This window comes from Marmota marmota, unplaced genomic scaffold (genome assembly GCF_001458135.2).
Source record: "Marmota marmota marmota unplaced genomic scaffold, marMar, whole genome shotgun sequence".
NCBI classification, from domain to species: domain Eukaryota; kingdom Metazoa; phylum Chordata; class Mammalia; order Rodentia; family Sciuridae; genus Marmota; species Marmota marmota.
Window position 1 is genome coordinate 10,296,271 of NW_025999968.1, and position 24,412 is coordinate 10,320,682.

The window sequence follows — 24,412 nt, forward strand, 5'->3', positions numbered from 1 at the left end:
TGATCTCCCACCAATTTGACATGTTTACCAAATTTATATTTTTTCTGTAGATCCTTTTTGTTTATAAGATTAGTCAAATAGTTTCTAAATTTAAATTTATCTTTGTTATAAATTGCTCCTTTAGAGCATTCATCTTTTAAAGATGGCAATCATTACTGAAAAGAGTTGATAATGATTTTTAATAATACTTTCACCCACTTTGTGCAACATTCACTTTTTAAACTGAAATATAAAACTTATAATTTTTTATTCTAATTCATTTTTAATTTTTTTCTTCCTCAGAGTAATGTGAAATCCTTTTATCGAACTCTCATAACCTTCCTAGCCCATAGTAGTTTAACTGTGGTTGTGTTTGCACTTTCAATATTATCCAGTTTGACATTAAATGAAGAGGTGGGAGAAAAGGTAAATATAATTATTTTTCTATTATATGTGGAGTGTTTATAGTCTCTGATATTTTAAAAAATCATTGAAGCTTTTTTTTGCATTTTAGTATGGTGTCAACTTAAATTTTTTTATGTAATATACTTTTCCTAATTTGTTTTTAAGCTATTTCATGCTCAAAACATTCATCAGACTTTTCAACTAATATTCAATATTCTTATAAATGGTGATGGTACCCTAACAAGAAAGTATTCAGTTGATCTACTGATGGATCTCCTCAAGAATCCAAAAATTGCTGATTATCTTACCAGGTATGACACTCTTTATTAAATATAGGATCTCTCTCTCTCTTTTTTCTTTTTTAATTAAGATGTGTTGTTTTTGCTAAATAAAACTACTTTTTAAGATGATAAACTTGTATTCTACTGATTCATAGAATACTAAATTGAAATGTTTTGATATTTTTATTAATTCCCATTCTTTTTCTCCTGAACCATAACAAAATATAACAAGTTGGTGATGATGGGGTGGTATATGTATGTTTCAACTATGTCTTACATCAGTAGGATTCTGCTGTCATTATCTAAAGATGTAGATATTCTTAACTAGTGTCTTTTAAAATTAATTTTAAATCTTGAACATTATAATTCATTGAAAGAATATTTTTATTAACATTTATGTTAGTATGTCTATGACTTTAAATTTTTTGTCAAAATATTAATGTTTTCCTTGGTACATGCCACTTTTGTGTCATAGTTAAAATGGAATGTTTATATGTCCTTTCTATCAGTGAGTTTCATGTAACCATCTATCTTTTGAGATCGGGTAGTAGCTCTTTTCCAAAGATCTCATGGCCTGTTAACATCTTAAGTTAAATTTCCATAGTGCCTAAGCAGCACTGTGGTCCCGACTGAAGAAATTATTGAAAATGCTTTGAAGAGTTAAATTAAGTTATCATTCACAAATAGGAAAACATTTATTGAGCTCCTACTATTATCAGACACTCAGGAAGGATGGGTTCTTGCAGTAGCAAAATGTAAAGACAGTTCCTGATTTTTAAGAAACATGGAATCAAGTGCCAGATGCAATGGTGTTTGCCTGTAATCACAGGGGCTTGGGAGGCTGAGGCAGTAGGATTGCAAGTTCAAAGCCAGCCTCAGCAACTTATTGAGGTTCTGAGCAACTTAACGAGATCCTGTCTCAAAATGAAAAATAAAAGGCTGTAGATATGGCTCAGTGGTTAAGCACACCCCCCAGGTACAATCCCTAGTACAAAAAAAAAAAAAAACAAGGAAAGGAAAAAGAAACATAGAATGAAGAAATTTAAAAGGGAAGGGCTGGGGATATGAAGCAGTGGTAATGGTAGGGTGCTTGCCTGGCATGTACCAGGCCCTGGGTTCAATCCCTAGCACCACCACAAAAAGAAAGAAAAGAACTTTAAAAAAAAAAAAAAAAAAAAGCTGGATCCATTGGTACAATTATTCCAGCAACTAGGGAAGGAGATCACAAGTTCAAGGCCAGCCTTTGCAATTTAGCAAGACCCTGTCTCAAAATAAAAAAATTAGAAAGGATTGGGTCTGTAGCCCAGTAGTAGAGCATCCCTGAATTTAATCCCCTGTACAAAAGAAAGAAAAATATTTGAAAAACAATGCTATGGACTAAGGCAAAATTGACTTCTTATATATGGGTAACTAATATTTTATAAAACCCAAGAGGAATTTACATTAGTATTTCACTTTATTTTCTTTAAACTTCTATAGATGAGAGCACTTTTTGTTCCACTTGACCTCCCTTTACTTGCCTCTTCTCATCTTTTATAAGTGTCTCAATATCCATGTGTATTCATTCTGGCTACCAGGTAGTGCTTGACAGCTTTGTATACTGGAAATTTCTTTGAGCTATATCTTCCTAGGAGTATAGAAAGATAATCTGTTTTAGCATTAGTAAGACATTGTTTGATCACTGCTTCTGAAAATATCACAGTTTTATTATCTACTTTTTCCTCTGTCCAGTCTAGAATCCAAGAAGACTAGAACCCAAGAATTACAAGTCTACTTGTAGACCTGTTATACCATTTAGCAAACCTGAGTCTTAAGTCTGTTCCAAAGTCAAACTTAATGCCTAGCTTACTAATCACAACTTCAACAAATCACACAACTTTATCTGGGCCAGCCCTCTTGAATTATTGATTCCTAGTTGACTTCCTTTCTCATTGCTTACAATGGTTTTTTCAAATATTTGTTGCTTTCTTCTTGCCACCTTTTGTGCAGATTACCTTATCTTTGTTTAACACACAGAAAAAATGAAATGGAATCCCATCTGACTGAAGTTTGCTCAAATCTTTGTCTGCAGACAAATTTATTTGTGTTTATACCAGTTCTTGTCTCATTAATAAATATTTTTTATTATATGTGTTAAGTCTTATTCTGTCCTACAGTTAGCAGTTTCTCCATCTTTTTTGTACGTCTCACTGAATTGTCTCTTTCTCCTTTACTTATAAACATGCTCAGTGTCAGCTTTTCCTTTAACCATATGTCCTTATTTCTTTTTAGGTATATATCCAAATTTTCATCCAAAATCGGGGTCCCTGGCAACCTCTTCACACTTTCTTTTTTTATTTCCTCTGTAAGGCTGAAAAACTTTATATGTCTAACTCATGTTTATTCTTCTAATACTCAAGTCTAAGAAACGTCATTACCTAATTAGGCCTGCCCTGACAAATCTAGGCCTGATACCCATTCTTTGTTCTGTATCATCACACATGTTCTTCCATTATACTGTTATGTTTTACATTACTTTGCATTATTACCTTCTACATTTCTTCTTCTGTGAGCTCTCTCCAATTTAGTTATATAGAACATAGCATGAATGGTACCTCTCCTAGAGTTCAGTATCATGTGTTTGCAGAGCCTAATTTAATGCTTGCCAATTTTAGATGTTTTATATAAATAAGTAGCTATGTAATTTATTAGTATATTCCTGTGACCTTTGAATTTTTATAAAATGAACACAATCTTTTACAACATAAGACAGTTGAGATATTAAAATTCAATGATTATTGCCAAGTGAGTTACTATGTTTCAATAAATGAGAGGGCAAATTTATGCTTATAATAGTATAAGATAGATTCCAGAGTTTAAACATAGGTACCCAACTTGCAGTGATCTGACTTCTTAAGAATTTTTTTGACGTCACAATAGTGTAAAAGCAATACACAGATTGGTAGAAACTGTACTTTGGATCTTGAATTTTGATCTTCTGTTTTAGCAATATGTAGTGTCATATTTTCTTACAATGCTGAGTGGTGGCTATAAGGAACAGCTACCAGTAAGCTGCTGAACAACCAATACTCCGTAGTGTATTATGTGGCTAAGGTATTAAGTAGATAAGGTTGTATTAAATACTTTTTCAACTTAAAATACTTTCTACTTAAGATGGGTTTATTGGGACATAACTGCATTATAAGTCAAGAAGTATCTGTAAACTTTACAAAAATTGTATTCTATATTAGAATAAATAAATAGTGGAAGGAATACTTATATGTTTCATTTATGTTATAAATAAATCCTTTTTGATATATCATTAATTGATATATGCTTTTTATTTAAACCTAGGTATGAACACTTTTCTTCATGCCTTAATCAAGTATTAGGTCTTCTTAATGGTAAAGATCCTGATTCTTCTTCAAAGGTATGTAAAAATACATTTTTGTCTTCAACCTTTTATAAACTATAATGGGCAGAAAAATCCAAGTGTACTGCTTTCTTAATATTTACAAACTGAATACATTTGTGTAATAAATATTGAGACCAGGAAGTAGAATATTATGTGAACTCTAGTAACTCTTCTTATTCTCCTTTTTAAGTCAGTACCTGCCAGTTCCTTAGCAAGGATGACACAAACTGACTTCTGATAGGCTATTTTTTCTAATTTTTAATTTATGTAAACAAAAACATATAACATGTACTTTTTGCATTTTTTTGTTGTTGCTGTTCTGAGATTTACCCACATTTTATAAAGCTTTACAGATTTGTTGCTGCTGCTGCTGTTGTTGTTGATTGACTATTAGGAAGAATCTTATATTAACTATTTTCTACATGTCTTTTGGTGAGTTTATGGACATGTATGTCTTGGCTGTGTACCTAAAAGCAGAATTGCTCTGTCATGGAATATACATATGCTTTATTAGGCACCATGGAACCAAAGGGATTGGTCTTATATAGTAGTATGTGTGTATATATATATATGTCTATATATAAAATAGCATGCAAGTATGTTTGATTATAAGACCACAATGACTTTGATAGCAGAAACTGAAAGAATAATATGAGAAAGGAAAATTATATATTAATGTCGTCCATGAACTTAGTTGTGAAAATTCCAAACAAAATATTTACCAAATCAAAGCCAGTATTTAGAAAGGATCATGCCTTGTCACCAAATGAGATTTATCCCTGGAATGCAAAAATGGTTTAACTTTTGAAAAATATATAATATAATTTCTCACATTAATAAGAGCAGAAAAATAATGGTATTAACTTATTAGAGGAAGAACAAGCATTTGATAGAATTTAATAGTCATTCATGATAAAGATTAGCAAAGTAGGAATAAACAGAAGTTTCTTTCCCTCATAGAATAACTACCAAAAATCTATTGCATCATCATTTCTAATGGCTAATTATGAGAACTTCCTTCATTTTAGAAATAAGAAAAGAATGTTCATTATAACCAATTGTATTCAACAGTATTTATTGGTGATGCCAAACAGCCCAGTAAGAAAATGAACATGAATAAAAGTTATAGAAATTGGAAAGGAAGAAATAAAATTTATTATTCAGATGATGTTATTGTGAATATAGAAAATCTAGAATTTATAGAAATCATAAAAATTAAGTGAACCTGTTGAGCAAGTTGGGCTGGATGTAAGATCAGTAATACAATTAAATTTTATTTTTATTCTGGTGACAAATAAATGGAAAATAAAGTTCTTAAGATGGCATTTACTGATTTTTAGGGAAATATCAGATGATTAGGGCATAAATGTAGCAAAATGTATGTGGAGCCTCTGCTGTGAAATTACAAAACAGTTTAGAAAAACACAACTAAGCAAATATGAGTATACCAAGTTCTTTGGTTGGAAGAGTTTGCAATATGTAATTAATCAAAACCCAGCAGGTTTGGTTGTTTTTGTTTTAGCGTTAGTTTTGGTTTTGGTGTTATATAGAAATTGAGACACTGTTTATAAAATTTATATGGATATATAGAAGTTCTGAAATAACCTCAACTCTTCTGAAGAACAAAATTGAATGATTCATAGTACAGATACAAAAACTTAATGTAACACTACCATAATAGAGCAGAGTCATAATGATAAGATAGCTAGCCCAGTGGAACACGGTATTGTCTTAAACCAGACTCAAAGTATATAGTCTTCTGATTGATAGCAGTAGAATCTTAAAAGTATGGTGATTTTTAAATGACACTAAATCAATTGAATATATGTCTAGGAAACAAACAAACAAAAAAAAAGCCCTAACCTTAAGCTTATCTCGAACCAAATGCAAAAATTAATACAAAGGTTGTAGATGTAAATGTGAATGGTAAAAACAGTGAAGCTTTTAAGAGAAATATCTAGCCAGAATATCTTCAGAGCCATGGGATGGACAAAGATTTTGTAAAGCAGGAAAAATTAAACAGGAAACAAAATATAGGAAAAATGATAGAGCTGGGGCTGTAGCTTAGTGGTAGAGCACTTGTCTAGCACATGTGAGGCACTGGGTTCGATCTTCAGCACCACATGAAAATGAATAAAAGTATTGTGTCTATCTACAACTTAAAAAAAGAAGGAAAAATGTTGGTCAGTTAGACTACATTACAATTAAGATTTGATGTTCATGAAAAGACTATCAATAAGAAAATAAAAAGGCAGCTGGTATGGTGATTCAGGCCTGTAATCCCAGAGACTTAGGAGGCTTAGAAAGGAGAATTGCAAGTTTTGAGGCCAACCTCACCAATTGAGCAAGACCCTGTCTCAAAATAAAAAGCATTGGGGATGTAGCATAGTAGTAAAGTGTCTCTTGGTCAGTCCTAGCACCAAAAAAAATAAGAAAGAAATAGAAAACAAAAGGGCATCTAAACTCACAGCATGGAAAAGATATCCACAATACATATGTCCAAAATGGACTCTTACCCAAAATATATTATTTTAAAATTATTTTTTAATGTAGAGTAGAAAAAAAACACCGAACCCAGTAGATACCTGAATATAAACAACCTGGTCAATAAATATTAAATGGTTAGTCAACTTTATAAATCTTCAGGAAAATGCAAATTTAAATGGTATTAATGCTATATAACCACTGGATGTTTAAAATGGAAAATACTAGACAGACCATAATTTTCATACAGTACTAAACTGTGAAAACTGGCATTATCTACTAATACTGGGCATATATATATATATATATATATATATATATATATATATATATATACACACACACACACACACACACATACACACATACATACATACATAAAAGTATGACCCAGCAATTCCACTTTTAGGGATTTACCTCAAAGAACTGGAGATATTGATATAGATATATATATATATAAGTATATATAGACACATGTATTTTTTTTTTTTTTCACAAAAAGCCATATACAAAATACAGTGGTACTCCTATTAGCAAAGAATTGTAAACAACCCAAATGCCATCATCAATGGAATAAATAAGTAAAATGTGGTATTTGTTGCATCGGAATAGTATATAGCAGTGAGAAGGAATAAAATGCAATAATAGTATGTATACATCTAAGCTAAGGAAACCAGACATAGGGGGCTGGGTACTGGGGTGCATGTCTGTAATCCCAACAGCATGGGAGGCTGAGACTAGAGGATTGTAAGTTTGAAGCCAACCTCAGCAACTTAGGCCCTCAGCAGCTTAGTGAGTTCCTGTCTCAATATAAAAACTGAAAAAGGGCTGGGGGTGTGGCTTGGTGGTTAAGTGCCCTAGTGTTCAATCCCTGGTACCAAAAAAAATAAAAAGGAAAAAGAAACCAGACATAAAAGTACTGTATAAAGTTCCACGTGAGTTTCTTTGTATAAATCAGCAAACTGGCTGAAATTTTTATATGGAAATGCAAAAATTCAAAAATATGTAGGATAAAATTAATCTCTATATCAAAAATCTTTAGGGGAGAGGACTAGTTGTGGCATTCACTAGGAGGGTTCACTGAGGGATCCTGGAATTTTTAGTAGAGTCCTCCTGGTCACAGATGTGTTTAGAAAATGAACTAGCTCTGTACTAATGATTGATTTTATGAATGTTTTAAGAAAATCAGTGTGGGTGGAAAACTATCTCCTTAAATATGCATAAAATAGCTCTGTGAAATACACAATAAACTTTGCTTGTCTCCAGGTCAAAGTTTCTGGACCTAGAGATCAGGGTTTAACTTTAGAGCAATGTGAATCTATTACCTATTCAGAAACAAGGTCTGTAGTTTATATTTGCAAGTGTAAATTAAAGATTGTTCATCATTTATTACCATACATGAATATGGGATGGATTTTATTAAAATCAGATACTGTCATGTTGAGTAAAATGCAAATCCTGATTATGTCACTTAAAAAGTAGTAGATAGGCAAAGAGATACCAAATAAAAAACTTTTGTTAGTTTGATAGTACATGAAATAAGATAGATTTTAACTTGATGGCTAATAAGCAGACTGGTAGTAAATGTAGTGGTTATAGCCCATTTTACAAAATGGAGAACTGAGTATAGTAGGGTAGCTAAGGGTCATAATGCTAATAAGTATGTAAAGAATAGTATAGAAACAGTCATCCATATGGTGTTAAGGCTTTGAGATGCCACTTTTATCTTATCCTACAGTATGCTTTATAGTGATTCTTGACACTGAGGATTAATTCTTAACTTTTGAAGTTTTTGTCATTTTATAACAGAACATGCTTGTGTTTTAAAATGATTTAAGTACTATAAAAAGAGTATAACAGTAGTTGAAGTCACCCTTCCCTGTTTTGTTCTCATAGTCCTGCTTATCAGAGGTAAGCACTGTTAACAAATTTCTTTATAGCCTGGAACCTTATCACACATTTGAAAAATAATACTGAAAGATAAATTGGAAGCCATTTTTAACTTTGTTTGAGAATATTTTCTTTAAAAACATGGCGTTTTTAGCTTCATCATATGCTTTGTATGATGCAGTCCGATGAAATTGACATTAAATGAAGACTTTATATTATACAGGTTTTAGAATTACTTCTTGCCTTCTGTTCAGTGACTCAGCTGCGCCACGTGCTTACTCAGATGATGTTTGAACAGTCTCCATCTGGCAATACCATTCTGGGAGGCCGTTCTAAGTGCTTAGAACCTACTGTGGCTTTGCTTCGTTGGTTGAACCAACCATTGGATGGATCAGAAAACTGTTCTGTTTTAGCTCTGGAGTTGTTCAGGGAAATATTTGAGGTAATAAAATTAGACAAATTGATTTTTCTACTTTTCATTACCCTTAACATTTTGTTTTCAAGAACATTCATAGTAAACTTCCAATTGTTCGTATACTTTTGGAAAATTATTCTGAAACAGTCACTCTAGACTTACTTGCTGCATTCAACTACCAAGTGTTTTTTCAGCTAAACTCACATTCATTACTTTTCCCTTTTTCATTGAATAGCTTCTGTATTCTTGTTTCTATTTAATAAGTAAAGGTATTGATAAGATTTGTATAGTTTTGTTGTATGGTTATACTTTTAATAGTCACATTCTGTCTTTCTCAGTAGAAGTTGTTCATTGTCCTTATTAGCTGTTGAGTTTGTAAAGATAGAATATGAGATTTAATTGAATATAAGATAGAGTGAACATGCCAGCCTATATGCTATGCACTTAGGATAGAGGAAAAAATCACCTTAGTCAATAGATTCTACTATCTCTGCAAATTAGCATTCTCTACTGTTTTCCCTGTTTTTACATTTTTTTATATTCCACTGTCTTCCTAAAGCATTTTCTTTCTCATTGGTGAATGCTTCTGAACTACAAATAAATATTTGTGTGAGTGATTACATACATTAAAGATTATGCACAAATTATCCTATTTTAACTTGATCTTGATTCTCAACAGTTTGAATATTTTTAAAAAGCCTTTGAGATTCTTGATGGAAATTATGGTTATTAACCATTAAGACCAATCTGTTATTATTTATTATAATTATTTTTAGCAAATTTGGGGGGGGGGGGTTTAGTAAATACTTAAATTATTTTGAAAAATTTTAAATCACCAGGTCTATTAAAAATGTCTTATTTGCAAAATCTTATTATTCCCTTTGAGGAAAAAAATAGCCATCATGGCCTTCAAAAAGGGATGCAAAGGTAAATTTTAAGCAGGAGATTCAAGTCAAGGAAATATTAAAGTAAATAAGACATCTAAAGAGACTGTGACAGCTGCATGATGACTGTTTTTATACTCTGTATTTCATCTTTATTTTTAATCATTGTTGACTATTAATTTTCTAGGATGCTATAGATACTGCTAACTGTTCCTCAGCTGACCGTTTTGTGACCCTTCTGTTGCCTACAATCCTTGATCAGCTTCAGTTCACAGAACAAAATCTAGATGAGGCCTTACTAAGAAAAAAATGTGAAAGGATGGTTAAGGCCATCGAAGTTTTGTTAAATATCCTTTGCTGTCATAAGTATGGAAATGATATTTTTTTTCCAGTACTGCATTACATTTTGTCTTTGTATTTTGTCATTTCCAATGATCATCTCTGTTCAGAAATATTAAAACTGAAAATTTTTAAAAGTTTCAATGAAAAGTCTCTAAGTATATAGACTTTCCCGCTTTTCTCTGTAAAATGTTTAAACTAAAGTGCATTTTAAGAAATGCTTTCTAATCTTAATTTGAAAGCATTTTTATTACAAATTGAGATTTGGAGATGCATTCTAAAATTATCTTATTACTGTCTTTTGCTTTTAATTCTAATTGTTACCCCTATATGATAAGTCCTGCCATCTTTAGTGGAGTGTATCAGTAATAAATATGTAGTTGTCATGATTTTAGCCCAGCTTTTCTTTCAATTGTGTGTTTTAAAAATAAAAGCCTTTGGGCTGGAGTTGTGGCTCAGCCGTAGCACACTTGCCTAGCATGCTTGAGGCACTGGGTTCAATTCTCAGTACCGCATACAAATAAATAAAAATAAAGGTCCATCAACAAATGTTATCAACATAACCTTATTTTAAAAGAAAACCTTAAATACAATTAGTTTCACTTCTAACTTCATTTTTAGCTCTTTCCTGTGTTTGCTTTTTCCATATACTTAATTCTGAGTTGCTAATTAAGTGCAAATCCCATTTTTAAAATATTTAATTAATGCCCTCTCCCCCATAAGCAAATCTAACCAGATCTCTTAATTCACCTGGTCAAGTTTCTTGGTGTATAAAGGAACCAGAATATGCTCAACTTTTTACAGCACTCTTAACTCTGGTTTGGTATTAGAATTATTTGAGAAACAAGAAAATTTAGACACAGGAACCTTCCAGTGAATCTGATGTAATGAAAGTAATTTTGAAACCTTAGGATTAGTGGAGATTGTATGTTCTGCGTGTTGATTTTTGTTTGTTTGTTTGATTCATCAGTGTAGGGGATTATAATATGCCACCAGATTTGAGAACCACTGCTTTACAGATTCATGTTTATTCTCCTTGACTTTAGAGATATTTGCAATTGATATACTCAGGCCTTTTCATTGAATGCCATTGTAACAGCCTCTTTTTGGTGGTAGATATTCACAGTAATTTACAATATGCAAAATGTGAGAAAATAACTTCCCTTAATTCAATAAATATTTATTGAAACGTGATCTTTGCTAAGAAAACGTGTACATCCGGTGGAGAAACACCTTTTTTAATATTTTTTTTTTTTTTTTTTTTTAGTTGTAGTTGGACACAATACCTCCACTTTATTTATTATTATGTGGTGTTGAGGATCGAACCCAGGGCTTCGCATGTACTAGGTGAGCACTCCACCACTGAGCCACAACCCCAGCCTCCATCTTTTCTATTTTACTTTTGAGTCAGAAACTTCGTATGAGTTCTTCACTTGCCACTTACTTTAGTACCCTCAGTTCCAGTTTTCTGTCATTGAGCAAATATAACAGTAATTATACTGGATTGCAGTGACAAATAAATAATTAATATGAAATTATTCTGTTGTATATAACTACACAAATATATAGTATATTGAGAATTTTTTGTTTGTGTCTTAACAAAACTTAACCTCTGTGTGGAGATGATACTTTGAAAATGCACATTGCAAAAATTCTGACTACTATCAAATGTACCACTCTGATAGAACAGCAGTTTACATATGGCAAAATTGACCTGGGGTTTGGAACAAAGGTAGCCGATTCTGAATTATGGTGAGTATAAGAAATTCATATTGCAAAGTGGTCAAGGGCAATAAAAATCAAAGATGTGGTGATGCTCATCTTTAAAGATCATCCTAGTGTATGTTCAGTTAACTCAAGGTATAGCAGAGAATTAAAGTATTTTTTCATAATGAATTTGTTTAAAAACATTTAACTTATAGATTGTGTACTTCTTAAGAAAATTATTAACTTCTGTGGTTTCGTTTCATTGTTTAGGGTTTGGGGTATGTGCATGTGTGATTAGCTAAGGGTCCTGCACATTCCTTTTCTGGAAATTCTTTTTTATATTGCCTCAATTGTTATTTAGTATCTTCATTCATAGTTTAATGACTTTGTTCATAGGAGTTTTGTTCATAATGTTTAATGAAATATATGGGGAAAAAATGGGATAGTTTTATTTAAGATAATGAATCACTGTTGATAGTTTTTTAACAAAGGCAACTTTTCTTGGCCTGTCAGGAGTTGTGGTTAAAGGTAGATTTTCACTGATAGTAAGAAGACATTCTTTTATGTTTCTTCCTCATCATGAATGAAGATAATCTAATAAAAATTATCTCTTTTTTACTTTTTATACTCTGAGAACATGGCCTAGTATAATTCTTTCACTTTGTGTTGGGTATTCTTAATTACCTAAGATTACCCCCCCATTTATAATCCAGTGACAAAACTAAGAATTAAATGGGTCATATTCCAATACAGCTTAAAGGATATTGCTATTTGAGAATAGAAAAAGAAACACTGTTTAAACTTAGATTATTAATACAAGTTTGTTCTCTTTGGGTCTTGAGTTTTAAGAATATTGATCTCTAATATTTTTACTCATCAGCGGACGTAATTCCTTATCTTCTTGAGTTTTAAATACAAAGATATGGGGCAGGTGATGTAGCTTAGTGTTAGAGTGCTTGCCTAGGATGCATGAGGCCCTGAATTTAATCTCCAGTTCCATTTAAAAGGGGAGGGGGGGGGTTGTTTGTTCATTTTCTTTAGAATTATGAACAGAAATAAGCCCAAAGAATTTTTTTAGTTATCTAATTTAAATATGACTTATGTTTAAAGCAAACTTGCTGCTGATGTAATTTTGAAAACTCTTGATTTGATGAACAAACTTAAACAGTTGGTTCCTGGTATGGAAGTAAGCTTCTACAAAATCCTTCAGGTGAGTTTAAACTTCTCAAACAGTGAAGTTGATTTATATTTAACTGATATCTAGTGAATATATTTGTTTTAATATTATAAATCTTTAAAGGATATTTATTTTAGAATTGGCCACCAGAAGACAGTTTAAAGTTAACTTTTATCAGTACTTTTAATATTCTCGTTATACTATTATTTTACATATTTTCCCCAAAACTGAACATTAAGTGCTCCTGATTTAAATGTATAGAATGTTAGTGATAATAATACTCTTCATTCTTTTCTTGTGTCATACTTGAGGATTTCTTTATGTGTTTCACTTGGCATTAGGAAAGTCGTGTTTATTTTAGATTTCGTTTTGTTTTGTTTTGATTAGGGTTGATGAGAAAGAATAGTAAGGGGACAGGAAAATGGCTATGTTATGGTTTGGATATGAGGTGTCCCCCAAAAGCTCATGTGTGAGACAGTGCAGGAAAGTTCAGAAGTAAATTATTGGGTTCTGAGAACCTTAACTTAATTGGTACATACCCATATCTGTACACTGATATGAATTAACTGGGTGGTGATGTTTGGCAGGTAAAGTGTGACTGGAGGAGGTAGGTCACTGGGAGCATGCCTTTGGGATTTATATTTTGTCCCTGCTGAGCAGAGCTTTCTCTGCCTCCTGGTTGCCATTATCCTGAACTACTTTCCTCTTTCACACCTTTTGGCTATGATGTTCTGCTTCACCTTGTGCACAGAGCTAGCCATGGACCGAACCTCTGAAACTGTGATCCAAAATAAACTTTTCCTCCTCTAAAGTGTTGTTATCAGGTCTTTTGGTCATAGCAATGAAAAGCTAACAGGAGAAGAGGACTCAATTCAATTATGAAAAAGTATAAGATTAGAAGAAGAGTGCAGAAAATAACTCACTCAGATTTCAAAACAGTAGTGTATGAATAAAAGCTCTACATGTTATCAGAAGACAATAACACCATATTTAGTTTAAATATCTAATTGGCCTTTTGTTTACAGTTCTAGAATCGGGCAACATCTCGTTCTATCAAGTAAAATAAGTGTTCTCATTAGCTAGGCAAAGGGAGATTGGCTTTCTAGATAGAAAAAGTTCTAAAAAATCCAGAAACAAGAAACAAAAAGCAATTGGTCATTTTAGTTACTTGACTTAGAGGTTTTTCATCTTTTTGTTTGTATTTAAAAAGACTCAAATCAAAGTTCAGTTTGATTATGTAACATTTAGTACAAATGACTTCATTCTTATTATTTCTGATCTTCTGGGGCCTAGACCAACATTTGTTTAACAGTGTCTATTTTAATAACACCTGCCATTTATAGGTATTTAGCAAAAATGTTTAATTAATTATTACTGTTAATGCTGAATTGTTAGTACAGTAACTTAGCAAAGATATCTCTAAAATGTGTAGAAAGGGTAGAAGCCAAAACAAACTTTAGGCATGTCCACTTACACACTTTTGAGAATATTATGTGTAAAGGCATAGAAATGATTCAGAGTTTGACTGTACCAGTTGTTGGTGTAGTCTTGAGTGAGTAATTTCATCTCTCTATATTTAAATTTCCAAACTGCAAATTGGATTCTTCTTTGTGGGAGAAATTATAAAGAAAGATATCCATTGAGGGTTGTGTAATTAAAGACCTGCTGTTACCATAATTGTGTAGCACAAATTATGCTTGAGTACCTACAAGTCACCTAATGTTTTAAGTGTGAAGGAATTATATATTAATATCTTTATTAACAACGTGCCTTTTAAAGAATTGAGTCCAAAAATGTGATTTTTATGTTCTTAGGGGATGTTTTTCATAGTGGATGATTTGGTGCTGACAGTACCAATATAAAATATTTACTAATATAGAGAACTAATACTTTATACTGTTTCAGTCATTAAACTTAAATTTTCTGATTTGAGTTCATTTGAATTTTTAATTGATAACTGCCAATTTGGACATTATTAGCCATTTTTTTCTTTCATTAAATGGTAATTAGAAAAAGTAAACAGTGATTCTAAACATTAGTAAGGTGTGAATGATATTTTAAAATTATCAAAATATTTAAGATGTAATTTTCATAGACATAATTGAAAGCATCCCAAACTTTTGCTAAATTTTTAAGCTAGTGTTCATAGTGATTGCATGACAGTGTAAATAGCTATAAACAAGTAAAGTCCATTAATGCATTCAGACATTAAATAGAGACATTTTAGAATTTGCCACTTTGCTCTAAAGACCTGACATCATATATTCTTTCTGCCTCTTATTTTCTGGTTTCTGATTTGTTTAGGATCCTCGTTTGATTACTCCTTTGGCTTTTGCTTTAACATCAGATAATAGAGAACAAGTACAATCTGGATTGGGAATATTATTGGAAGCTGCTCCACTGCCAGACTTTCCTGCATTGGTGTGAGTTACAGTCATTTGCAATGTATCTCTTGTGCTATTGAAATGATTACTGTTTGTGCAGTAATCCTTAATATGAATAGATTATTGAATTGAAGATTTTGTGATTGTCAGTAATTTTTCATGCGATTAAAATAAAATTTTGATTCCTACAACTGAAAGGGCCAGACATGTACTCAATCATGGGAACACTAGATCCATGAAGTAAAAGATGTTATCCAGATACCATCCTTCTTTGTCTCTTACTACCTGTTTTTAAAAATGTAGTAGGTTCAGGATTCTTTTTACACTTGGATCCTACCATATTAGTTTCTTTACAGGAAGAACTTTTCCTTTCTAGTTGTTTTAGGTGAGTAGTATAAGCATAACTATCCTTGACCAGATCTGGGTTGTTGCTAAGGGGTTAGCTGTGAGAACTACATGGATTAAAAGTTATTTGGATAAGGTTGATGTAAAGGTTCCTGAAGAAACATTCTGTGCTTTTATCAGAAAATGGAATAGACACTGGCCAAGCAAGATTTTTTCACTATGCTCACCAATTTTAAATAACAAAAAAGAATACTTGCAATGATGTTTGAAAAAATTTCAAATTGTTGGTTGGGAGTAGTTCTCTGTAAACTAAATGGTTGCCATCAAAATGTCTACTAAAGGTCATCAAATATATGGTCATACAGGAAGCTTCTAAAGTTAACAAGATACAAATGGTCTATAAATGTAGCAACTCCATTTGGTGTTTGCTTGATTGCTTTAATAGTGTTAATATTTAAAAATTTCTCAAGCTTCAGAGGGAAGACTGCATCCACAATGAACATGGGCATCTGAACCTCTGCCTCTGGACATGAGGTTTTCATTACTATTTTCACTATTTTGACCATCCTTGTCTTGTATTGTAGATACTTTTCTCAAAACATTCATATATGTTTACTATTTAGTGTTCTTATTTGATATTATCTTGGGCAGTTCAATAAGGCAAATTTATAGGATGGATAAGTAAGTAGGTTTTTCTGTGCATGCTTATTTATTAACCTTTAACAAACATTTGGTAAGGGCCTATTATGACTGTGTCAGTCTCTTTTCTGGACATTTTGACCATAGCAGTAAATTGACTGGGTTCCTGCTGTCATAAATTTACAGTATAGTCAGTGGAGAATATTTAAAAGTGAGGGTGAGTTCATTTTGTATATTTTGTTATGGGAAGGAGAGGTAGTTAATATTAATATTGCATAGGGCATTAGCAAAGGCCTGAGGAGCTCATACAAAGCCCTGAGATAGGAACAACATGGGCTTTTAAGGATGGAAATCTGATTGGTGAGGACAGAGTTTAAAAAAAAAAAAACAAAAAAAACATCAAGGACATAAAGGCCAGGTGATCTCTCTCATGGCATAAAGGTTGCTTTGAACAGTACCAATAATTTTGTAAGTCATTGCAAATAATGCACACTCACACACTAGTTCTGCAGTACCTCCAAACCAAAGATGGATGTGTTACAATGACGGATTTAAGTGAAAAAGTAAGTTCTTTAGTAAATTTAGGACATTTCCCAAAACCCTGTTTCTTCATGCTCTCCAAAATTATTTTGAGAAGATTTAAAGATTTCTATTCAAAAAGACCCATTCTAAGGGCTGGGGTTAAAGCTCAGCGTTAGAGCGCTCGCCTCGCATGTGCAAGGCCTGGGTTCGATCCTCAGCACCACACTAAAAAAAAATAAAATAAAAGTTATTGTGTACAACTACAAAAAATCAATATTTTGAAAAAAAAAAGTTCTAAAAGATTCCCTAATTATGCATTGTTTTTTTTTTAACTTTATTTTGTTATTACTTTGTTTTCTTTTTGACTCTCATTCAGACTTGGAGAAAGTATAGCAGCAAATAATGCATATAGACAACAGGAAACAGAACATATGCCCAGGAGAATGCCTTTGCAGTCATTAAGTCACAGTTTTCCAACATCAGTAAAGTGTTTAACACCTCCCCTTTTGAAAGATAATGTTCCTGGGTTGAACATTGAGGAATTAATAGAGAAACTTCAATCTGGAGTAATGGTGAGTGATAACAATATTAAATGGGATGATGCCTGGTATCTCCCAGCTAAAAATTACCTCTAATGATAACATTTATTTAAATAACCTTAGATGTTCATTTCATCACTGAAACTTTCTTTTGACATAAGAAGTATATTATTGTGGAAATTTTGAAAGGACAGGAACAGAAATCAGTCATAAAATTTTAGCATTTATTAACACAATTATCAGTCCTTCCTAGTCCCCTTTCTACCACGCAGCCAGCTTAAGAAATAGTTTTAAAGTTGCCATAAGCTTATCAAATCTTTCCTCCTTCTCTTCCTCCTTACTCCCCACCAAGTTAGTGACCCACCTTATGTAATTTTTTTTTTAATTTTAACATATATGATAGCAGAATGCATTATAATTCTTATTACATATGTATACCACAATTTTTCATATCTCTGGTTGTATACAAAGTATATTCACACCAATTCGTTTCTTCATACATGTACTTTGGATAATAATGTCCATCACATTCCACTGTCATTTCTAACCCCATGCCCCTCCCTTCCTCTCCCACCCCTCTGCCCTATCTAGAGTTCCTCTGTTCCTCCCATGCTCCCCCTCCCTGCGCCACTATGAATCAGCCTCCTTATATCAGAGAAAACATTTGGCATTTCTGTTTTTGGGGATTGGCTAATTTCACTTAGCATTATCTCCAACGCCATCCATTTACCTGCAAATGCCATGATTTTATTTTCTTTTATTGCTGAGTAATATTATATTGTGTATATATGCCACATTTTTTTTTTTTATCCATTCATCTACTGAGGGGCAACTAGGTTGGTTCCACAGTTTAGCTATTGTGAATTGTGCTGCTATAAACATTGATGTGGCTATGTCCCTGTAGTATGCTGTTTTTAAGTCCTTTGGGTATAGACTAAGGAGAGGGATAGCTGGGTCAAATTATGGTTCCATTCCCAGTTTTCCAAGAAATCTCCATACTGCTTTCCATATTGGCTGCACCAATTTGCAGTCCCCCCAGCAGTGTATGAGTATATCTTTTTCCCCATATGCTCACCAACACTTATTGTTGTTTATCTTCATAATAGCTGCCATTCTGACTGGAGTGAGATGAAACCTTAGGGTAGTTTTGATTTGCATTTCTCTAATTGCTAGTGATGATGAACTTTTTAAATTTTTGTTGATTGATTGTATATCCTCTTCTGAGAAGTGTCTGTTCATGTTCTTGGCCCATTTATTGATTGGGTTATTTGTTTTTTTGGTGCTTAGCTTTTTTCATTTCTTTATATACACTAGAGATTAGTACTGTATCTGATGTGTGAGGGGTAAAGATTTGCTCTCAAGATGTAGGCTCTCTATTCACCTCACAGATTGTTTCTTTTCCTGAGAAGAAACTTTTTAGTTTGAATCTATCCCATTTATTGATTCTTGATTTTAATTCATGCACCAAAGGAGTCCTATTGTAGCATATGTGCTGCCGAAGCAAACATCTGATATAACATTCTTTTATTTTTCTTTGTTATTCATCATTAAGTTTTAATGATTTAATTGCGAAGTAGAAACTTATTTTATGATTTTTGTCATGTTAACAATTTTCCGATTTTGAATCTAAAAACTTAGGTCAAGGATCAGATAAATGATGTGAGAATATCTGATATAATGGATGTTTATGAGATGAAACTCTCCACATTAGCTGTGAGTACAAGCTTATTTTAACTATTTCTGAAAAGTTTTAATAGTTGTTTTGGAAATTGATAAAAATTAATGATGTTTTTGTAACAGTCCAAGGAAAGCAGATTACAAGATCTCTTGGAAGCCAAAGCTCTAGCTCTTGCACAAGCTGATAGACTGATTGCTCAGTATCGCTGTCAGAGAACTCAAGCTGAAACAGAGGTATGTGCGGATATAAAGACGTGTCTGGTTAGTAGAAAATTTAATGAATGAAGTAAATCATATGCACGATATTATATTTTTATTACTATAATCAAAATGTATTTTCCTGAGGATTTGATGCATCTACTCCACTTTGAAACTTTCTTCCCTTTAATTATGGTTAAGTCGGGCTGGGGATGTGGCTCAAGCGGTAGCGTGCTCGCCTGGCATGCGTGCGGCCCCGGTTCGATCCTCAGCATCACATACAAACAAAAATGTTGTGTCCGCCGAAAACTAAAAAATAAATATTAAAAATTCTCTCTCTCTCTCTCTCTTTAAAAAAAAATAATTATTATGTTTAAGTCTATCTTTTGATTTTGTTTTCTATCTAATTGATATTCTTTATGTATTTTTTGGTTTTAACCATTATTAAAATGTTAGTGTTCCCAATTTATGGCAAGCACAGATTTTTTTTTTCCTGTGCTGTATTTAGAGCTTCCTATACAGCTACATTTAAGTGTACAGCAAATATTTAAAACTAATCATAACTAGTAGTGAATTAATCACCTTTCCCTTTAAAAAACGTTTTTCTTGGGCTGGGGTTGTGGCTGAGTGGTAGAGTGCTTGCCTTGCACCTGTGAGGCACTGGGTTCAATCCTCAGCACCACATACAAATACATAATTAAAATAAAGGAATTCTGTCCATCCTCAACTTAAAAAATTATTTTAAAAAACCATAAAATCAAGTCCTGTTGATTCTACCTCCTAAAAATTACACTCTTCTGCCTTATGTCTGTTCCTAATTCTGTTTACTATAGGTCAATTCCTTTTTGTTTTTCATAGGAAGAGTCACAACAGAATCTCTAATTTAGAGTCCTCCTGCCTGAGTCTAGTACTCTATTTTCAGCTACCCTCTACACTCCAGCCAAAGTTGTTTCCTGTGTTTGGTTCTGCCCTTCTTCACCCCACCCCTAGAGATCTCTGAAGCAATAATCTGATTATCCCTTCTGTGCTGAATATCCTTCACAATAGCTGCCATTGCTCTCAGAATATCATTGATTGTTCTTAGTGTAGCATATAAGGATTGCAACTACTTCCTAATCCATATCTAGCGCTTCTTCTTATTTAGTGAAGTCAACCATATTAGACTACTTTGCATTTTCTAAAACTTACCATACTTTTGTGTTTCCTTGTCTTTGTAATTTCTGTCTCCTGTGTAGAACAACTTCTCTTTCTTTGCCTGACTCCTTATAGTCTTCAGATTGCAATTTAAATACCTCTATTTCCCAGAATTCTGCTATGATCTTTTCCAACCCATTCGTGTGTTTGCCTATTCTTTTACTGTGTATCAATGCTGTGCTTAATAATATTTCTCACATTATGTGCAAATACCATTATCTTCCCCTTACTTGGGACATTGGAGATTTTGTGCACCTCCAAGCAATACATAGCACATATTTAGCATATGGTAGATGTTTGGTAAGTTTGATACTGGTTATGTACAAATATATATAAGATGTATACCTTATAGGTCAGAATTTAATTCAGTAATATGAATTCCCATCAGTCACAAATCTACACAATTTAATTTTATTTGTAATGAATTATTATAAAGTTGTTTGGATTTTTAAAGGCAGTAAAAGCAGTGACACATAAAAATACCTTTATGATATTTTCAGATTAAAGGCATTCTAAAAAATATGGAGAAATATAGGTTTGGGGGTGTGTGTGTGTGTGTATGCTATTTTAGCATGGCTTTATTTGTCTTAACTAGTACATTGAACTTAAGTGTAAATGTAAAAAATTAATGATATTGAAATAATTTGTTTCCATCTTTTCTCCTTGTGCATTCTTATATTCTATGTCTATTGGACATGTCTTGCATTTTATTAGAAAATTTAATATTTGGGTGCGCTCAATGGTAGCACACTTGCCCTGGCATGTGTGAGGCACTGGATTCCATCCTCAGCACCACATATAAATTAATAAATAGGTAAATAAAGATTAAAAAAGAAAATTTAATATTTTATTCGTGTACTAGAAATGTTTATCATAAAAACAACACTAATTCATATTACTTTTTTATAGTCTATGTCATAAAAACGAGTAGGATGTAGGTTTTTATTTGGCATTTGAAAATAAGTAGTATTTTTAAGGCTAGAAGGGTAGGGATAATTCATTTCTCATTTTAGTTACTTTTATCCTTTAATGTTTCATGTCACTTATTAAATATTGCTATGTTCTTGAGTATGCCACCTTAATTTTAAGTATTAAGGATCTGTGATGTAACTAAGGTCTTATTCTTAATTCTTACATGAAATGGAAGAACTGACGTATGCAACTAGTAGTTTATTTTTAATGGCTATCCTTTAATTGTAGCTACAACTACTTTTATTTATTTATTTATTTTAATGTGGTACCGAGGATCGAACCCAGTGCCTCACAAGTGCTAGGCAAGCACTCTACCACTGAATCGTCACAACCCCAGCCCCTATAGCTACTTTTATGTTAAATTTTTGTTCATTTCCTTTAGCCTGGTCATCTGAAATTGTTTTTATGAGAATGACTTACTAAATATAAAACTATAATAATACAGTTGAACATTCCTAATGCAAAATTCTGAAATCCAAAATGCTTCATAATCCAAAGGAAAATTTCTTACCATGAAACTTTTTATTTTGTTTACAAAATTGTTAACATATTCTATAAAATTGCCTTCAGAGTATCTATGTAAGGTGTATTTGAAAGAAATGAATTTTGTTTTTAGATAGAGCCCTATCCCCAGGATACTTCATTATGTATATACACATAATCCAGAATTCTGAAGAATCTGAAATCTGAAACACTTTTATTCCAAGCATTGGGGATAGGAATACTCACCCTGTGTCTTATTTATTAAAAATACAGTTGAGTAATAAGTATATATGATTAATGCAACTCTCTATAGTCAGTAGATACTGACTTATTTGATACTGGGTGAATCTTTTAAATCATGGATAGCTAAGCAATATAATCATTGAATGAACTTAGTTGTCGTAATTAGTATTAGGTTGAACCATGTCATTTTTTCATTTCTGCAGGTCAAAAAGTAGTTGTATATTGGCAATTTCATAACATTTAACATAATATCACAGAGATTTGATGTTGGTATTTAATTCATCTCTTAATGACCTTAAATTATATGCACTGAGATGTATGACTATAGATCTCTAGAATAAGTTCTTATAGGTGAATTGCTGTGTATAAATTCTTAATGGACCTCATTGTACACGTGATTTGTTAACTGAAATGTTATGGATGATACATAGTTATATATAAATGATACTCTGCTGTTTTCTTTTAAGGCACGAACACTTGCTGGTATGTTAAGAGAAGTTGAAAGAAAAAATGAAGAACTTAGTGTATTACTGAAGTCACAACAAGTTGAGTCAGAAAGAGCCCAGAGTGATATCGAGCATCTCTTTCAGCATAATAGGAAGTTAGAGACTGTGGCCGAAGAACATGAAATACTGACAAAATCTTACATGGAACTTCTTCAGAGGTAAATAAGGTTTCCGTCCAAGGTTACAACCTAGAATGAACACACTATATTTTTTTCTGTGATACTAAAATTCTTTTGCAAGCATTTCATATATTTTGCTTACCCCATAAAATAAGTAGTTATCAAGAAACTTGAGTCATGGTGAAATGAACTATTGCTTCCTCAAACTCATTAGTAAATTTGGAAATAGAATATAGGTGTCCTTTATTTCTTTGCAGTTAACTTTGCTTCTTTTATTCATATAGTCACCAATCATATGGGATGTAAGCTCCATAAGGACAAATTTCTTTGCTTTTTTTGGTCACTGAAAAATCCGTAAAGCCTAGAATGGTGCTTGATTCATATATAATTAAGCACCTCATTAATTGTTGAATGAACTTAGTTGTTACAATTATCATCAGGTCAAACCATATGAGTTGTCATTTCTGCATTTCAAAAAATAGTTGTATGTTGGTAGTTTCCTAACTTTCAACCTTAATAGCAGAGAGATTTGGTTGTGTTTAATTCATCTCTTGATGATGTTAAGTTATATGTATTTTCTTGTATGACTACAGATCTGTAGAGTAAGTTTTGTAGGTGAATTACTGGAGTATATACATTTTAAAATTTTGACAGATATTTTCAGATTTATATCTAAAAAGGTTATACACAACAATTCATCTATAAGAACTTCTAGAGATCTATAGTCATATAATTCTTATTCCTACTAATAAAAGTTCTGATTATTTTTTTCCTCCCTTGTCAAACTTTCAGACCATTTTTAAAACTTCTGAATTTCCAGGAAGACCAGGAACTATTATGTGTATTCTAGCAAACAATAAAAATGAAAACATTCTGAGGAACTTTTTTTTAAAACTTATTTTAAAATTGTGTTAATACAGATGTAGAAATTTTTAACTTTGCAAGGTTCTTTGGTTTATTTGTCTATCAATAAAAGTAATGGAAGTTGTGATGACTAATTCATTTCTAAACAAACAACTTTTGAGACACCACTGATAACATGCACTCTGTGTTAAATCAGATTAACATGTAAGAATGTAAGCTGTGGTCCAAAAGAAATACATGGTTTCTGGGACCTACTTGTGGCCACCAAAAGTAAAACTTCAGTTGCCATGTAGGTAATAAAGGGAAGCTAATTGTTAGGGAGTGTTCATTTTAATTATCAGGAGTATCTGAAGGTATTCAAATTCAATAAAAGTATTCAAATTCATATTGGTAAGAACTGTGTGATAGATCGATGAAATCTTTTTTTCTTTTTCTTTTTTTTCTTTTTTTGAGTGTGAAAGAGTAAGATTCAAGCAAGAGGAAAAGAAATAGTTCTCACAGAGAGAGAAGGGTTTTAATAGGAGGTTACCACAGATGAAATATTTCTGTTGGCCACATTTGGCCAGTGCCACCCATTTTTGTTGATTAGGGTTTTTTAGTTGTTTGTTTTAATCTTTTTACTGTGACCTGCTTGTGTCCACCAAAAATAAAACTTCTTTAGTGGCTAAGTAACTAAAACTTTTAGTAGGTAAACTAAAACTATATCCACAAAATAAGGCTAATGTCTCACATATTTCTTTTTTTCTTTCTTTTTTTTTTTTTTTTTTTTTAG

General features: G+C 32.2%; 1 protein-coding gene across 1 annotated transcript in view; it reads left to right on the forward strand.

The window, feature by feature from the left end:
• Positions 1 to 24,412, forward strand: part of Cip2a (cellular inhibitor of PP2A) — a 35,545-nt gene that overhangs the window by 8,066 nt on the left and 3,067 nt on the right. The window contains exons 6-17 of the mRNA XM_015478545.2: positions 283 to 405; positions 550 to 695; positions 3,999 to 4,074; positions 8,657 to 8,875; positions 9,920 to 10,079; positions 11,682 to 11,823; positions 12,889 to 12,988; positions 15,260 to 15,378; positions 17,222 to 17,417; positions 19,023 to 19,097; positions 19,185 to 19,295; positions 22,619 to 22,815. Coding sequence (XP_015334031.1) covers positions 283 to 405; positions 550 to 695; positions 3,999 to 4,074; positions 8,657 to 8,875; positions 9,920 to 10,079; positions 11,682 to 11,823; positions 12,889 to 12,988; positions 15,260 to 15,378; positions 17,222 to 17,417; positions 19,023 to 19,097; positions 19,185 to 19,295; positions 22,619 to 22,815 — 1,664 coding nt within the window. The remainder of the gene's footprint in view (positions 1 to 282; positions 406 to 549; positions 696 to 3,998; positions 4,075 to 8,656; positions 8,876 to 9,919; positions 10,080 to 11,681; positions 11,824 to 12,888; positions 12,989 to 15,259; positions 15,379 to 17,221; positions 17,418 to 19,022; positions 19,098 to 19,184; positions 19,296 to 22,618; positions 22,816 to 24,412) is intronic.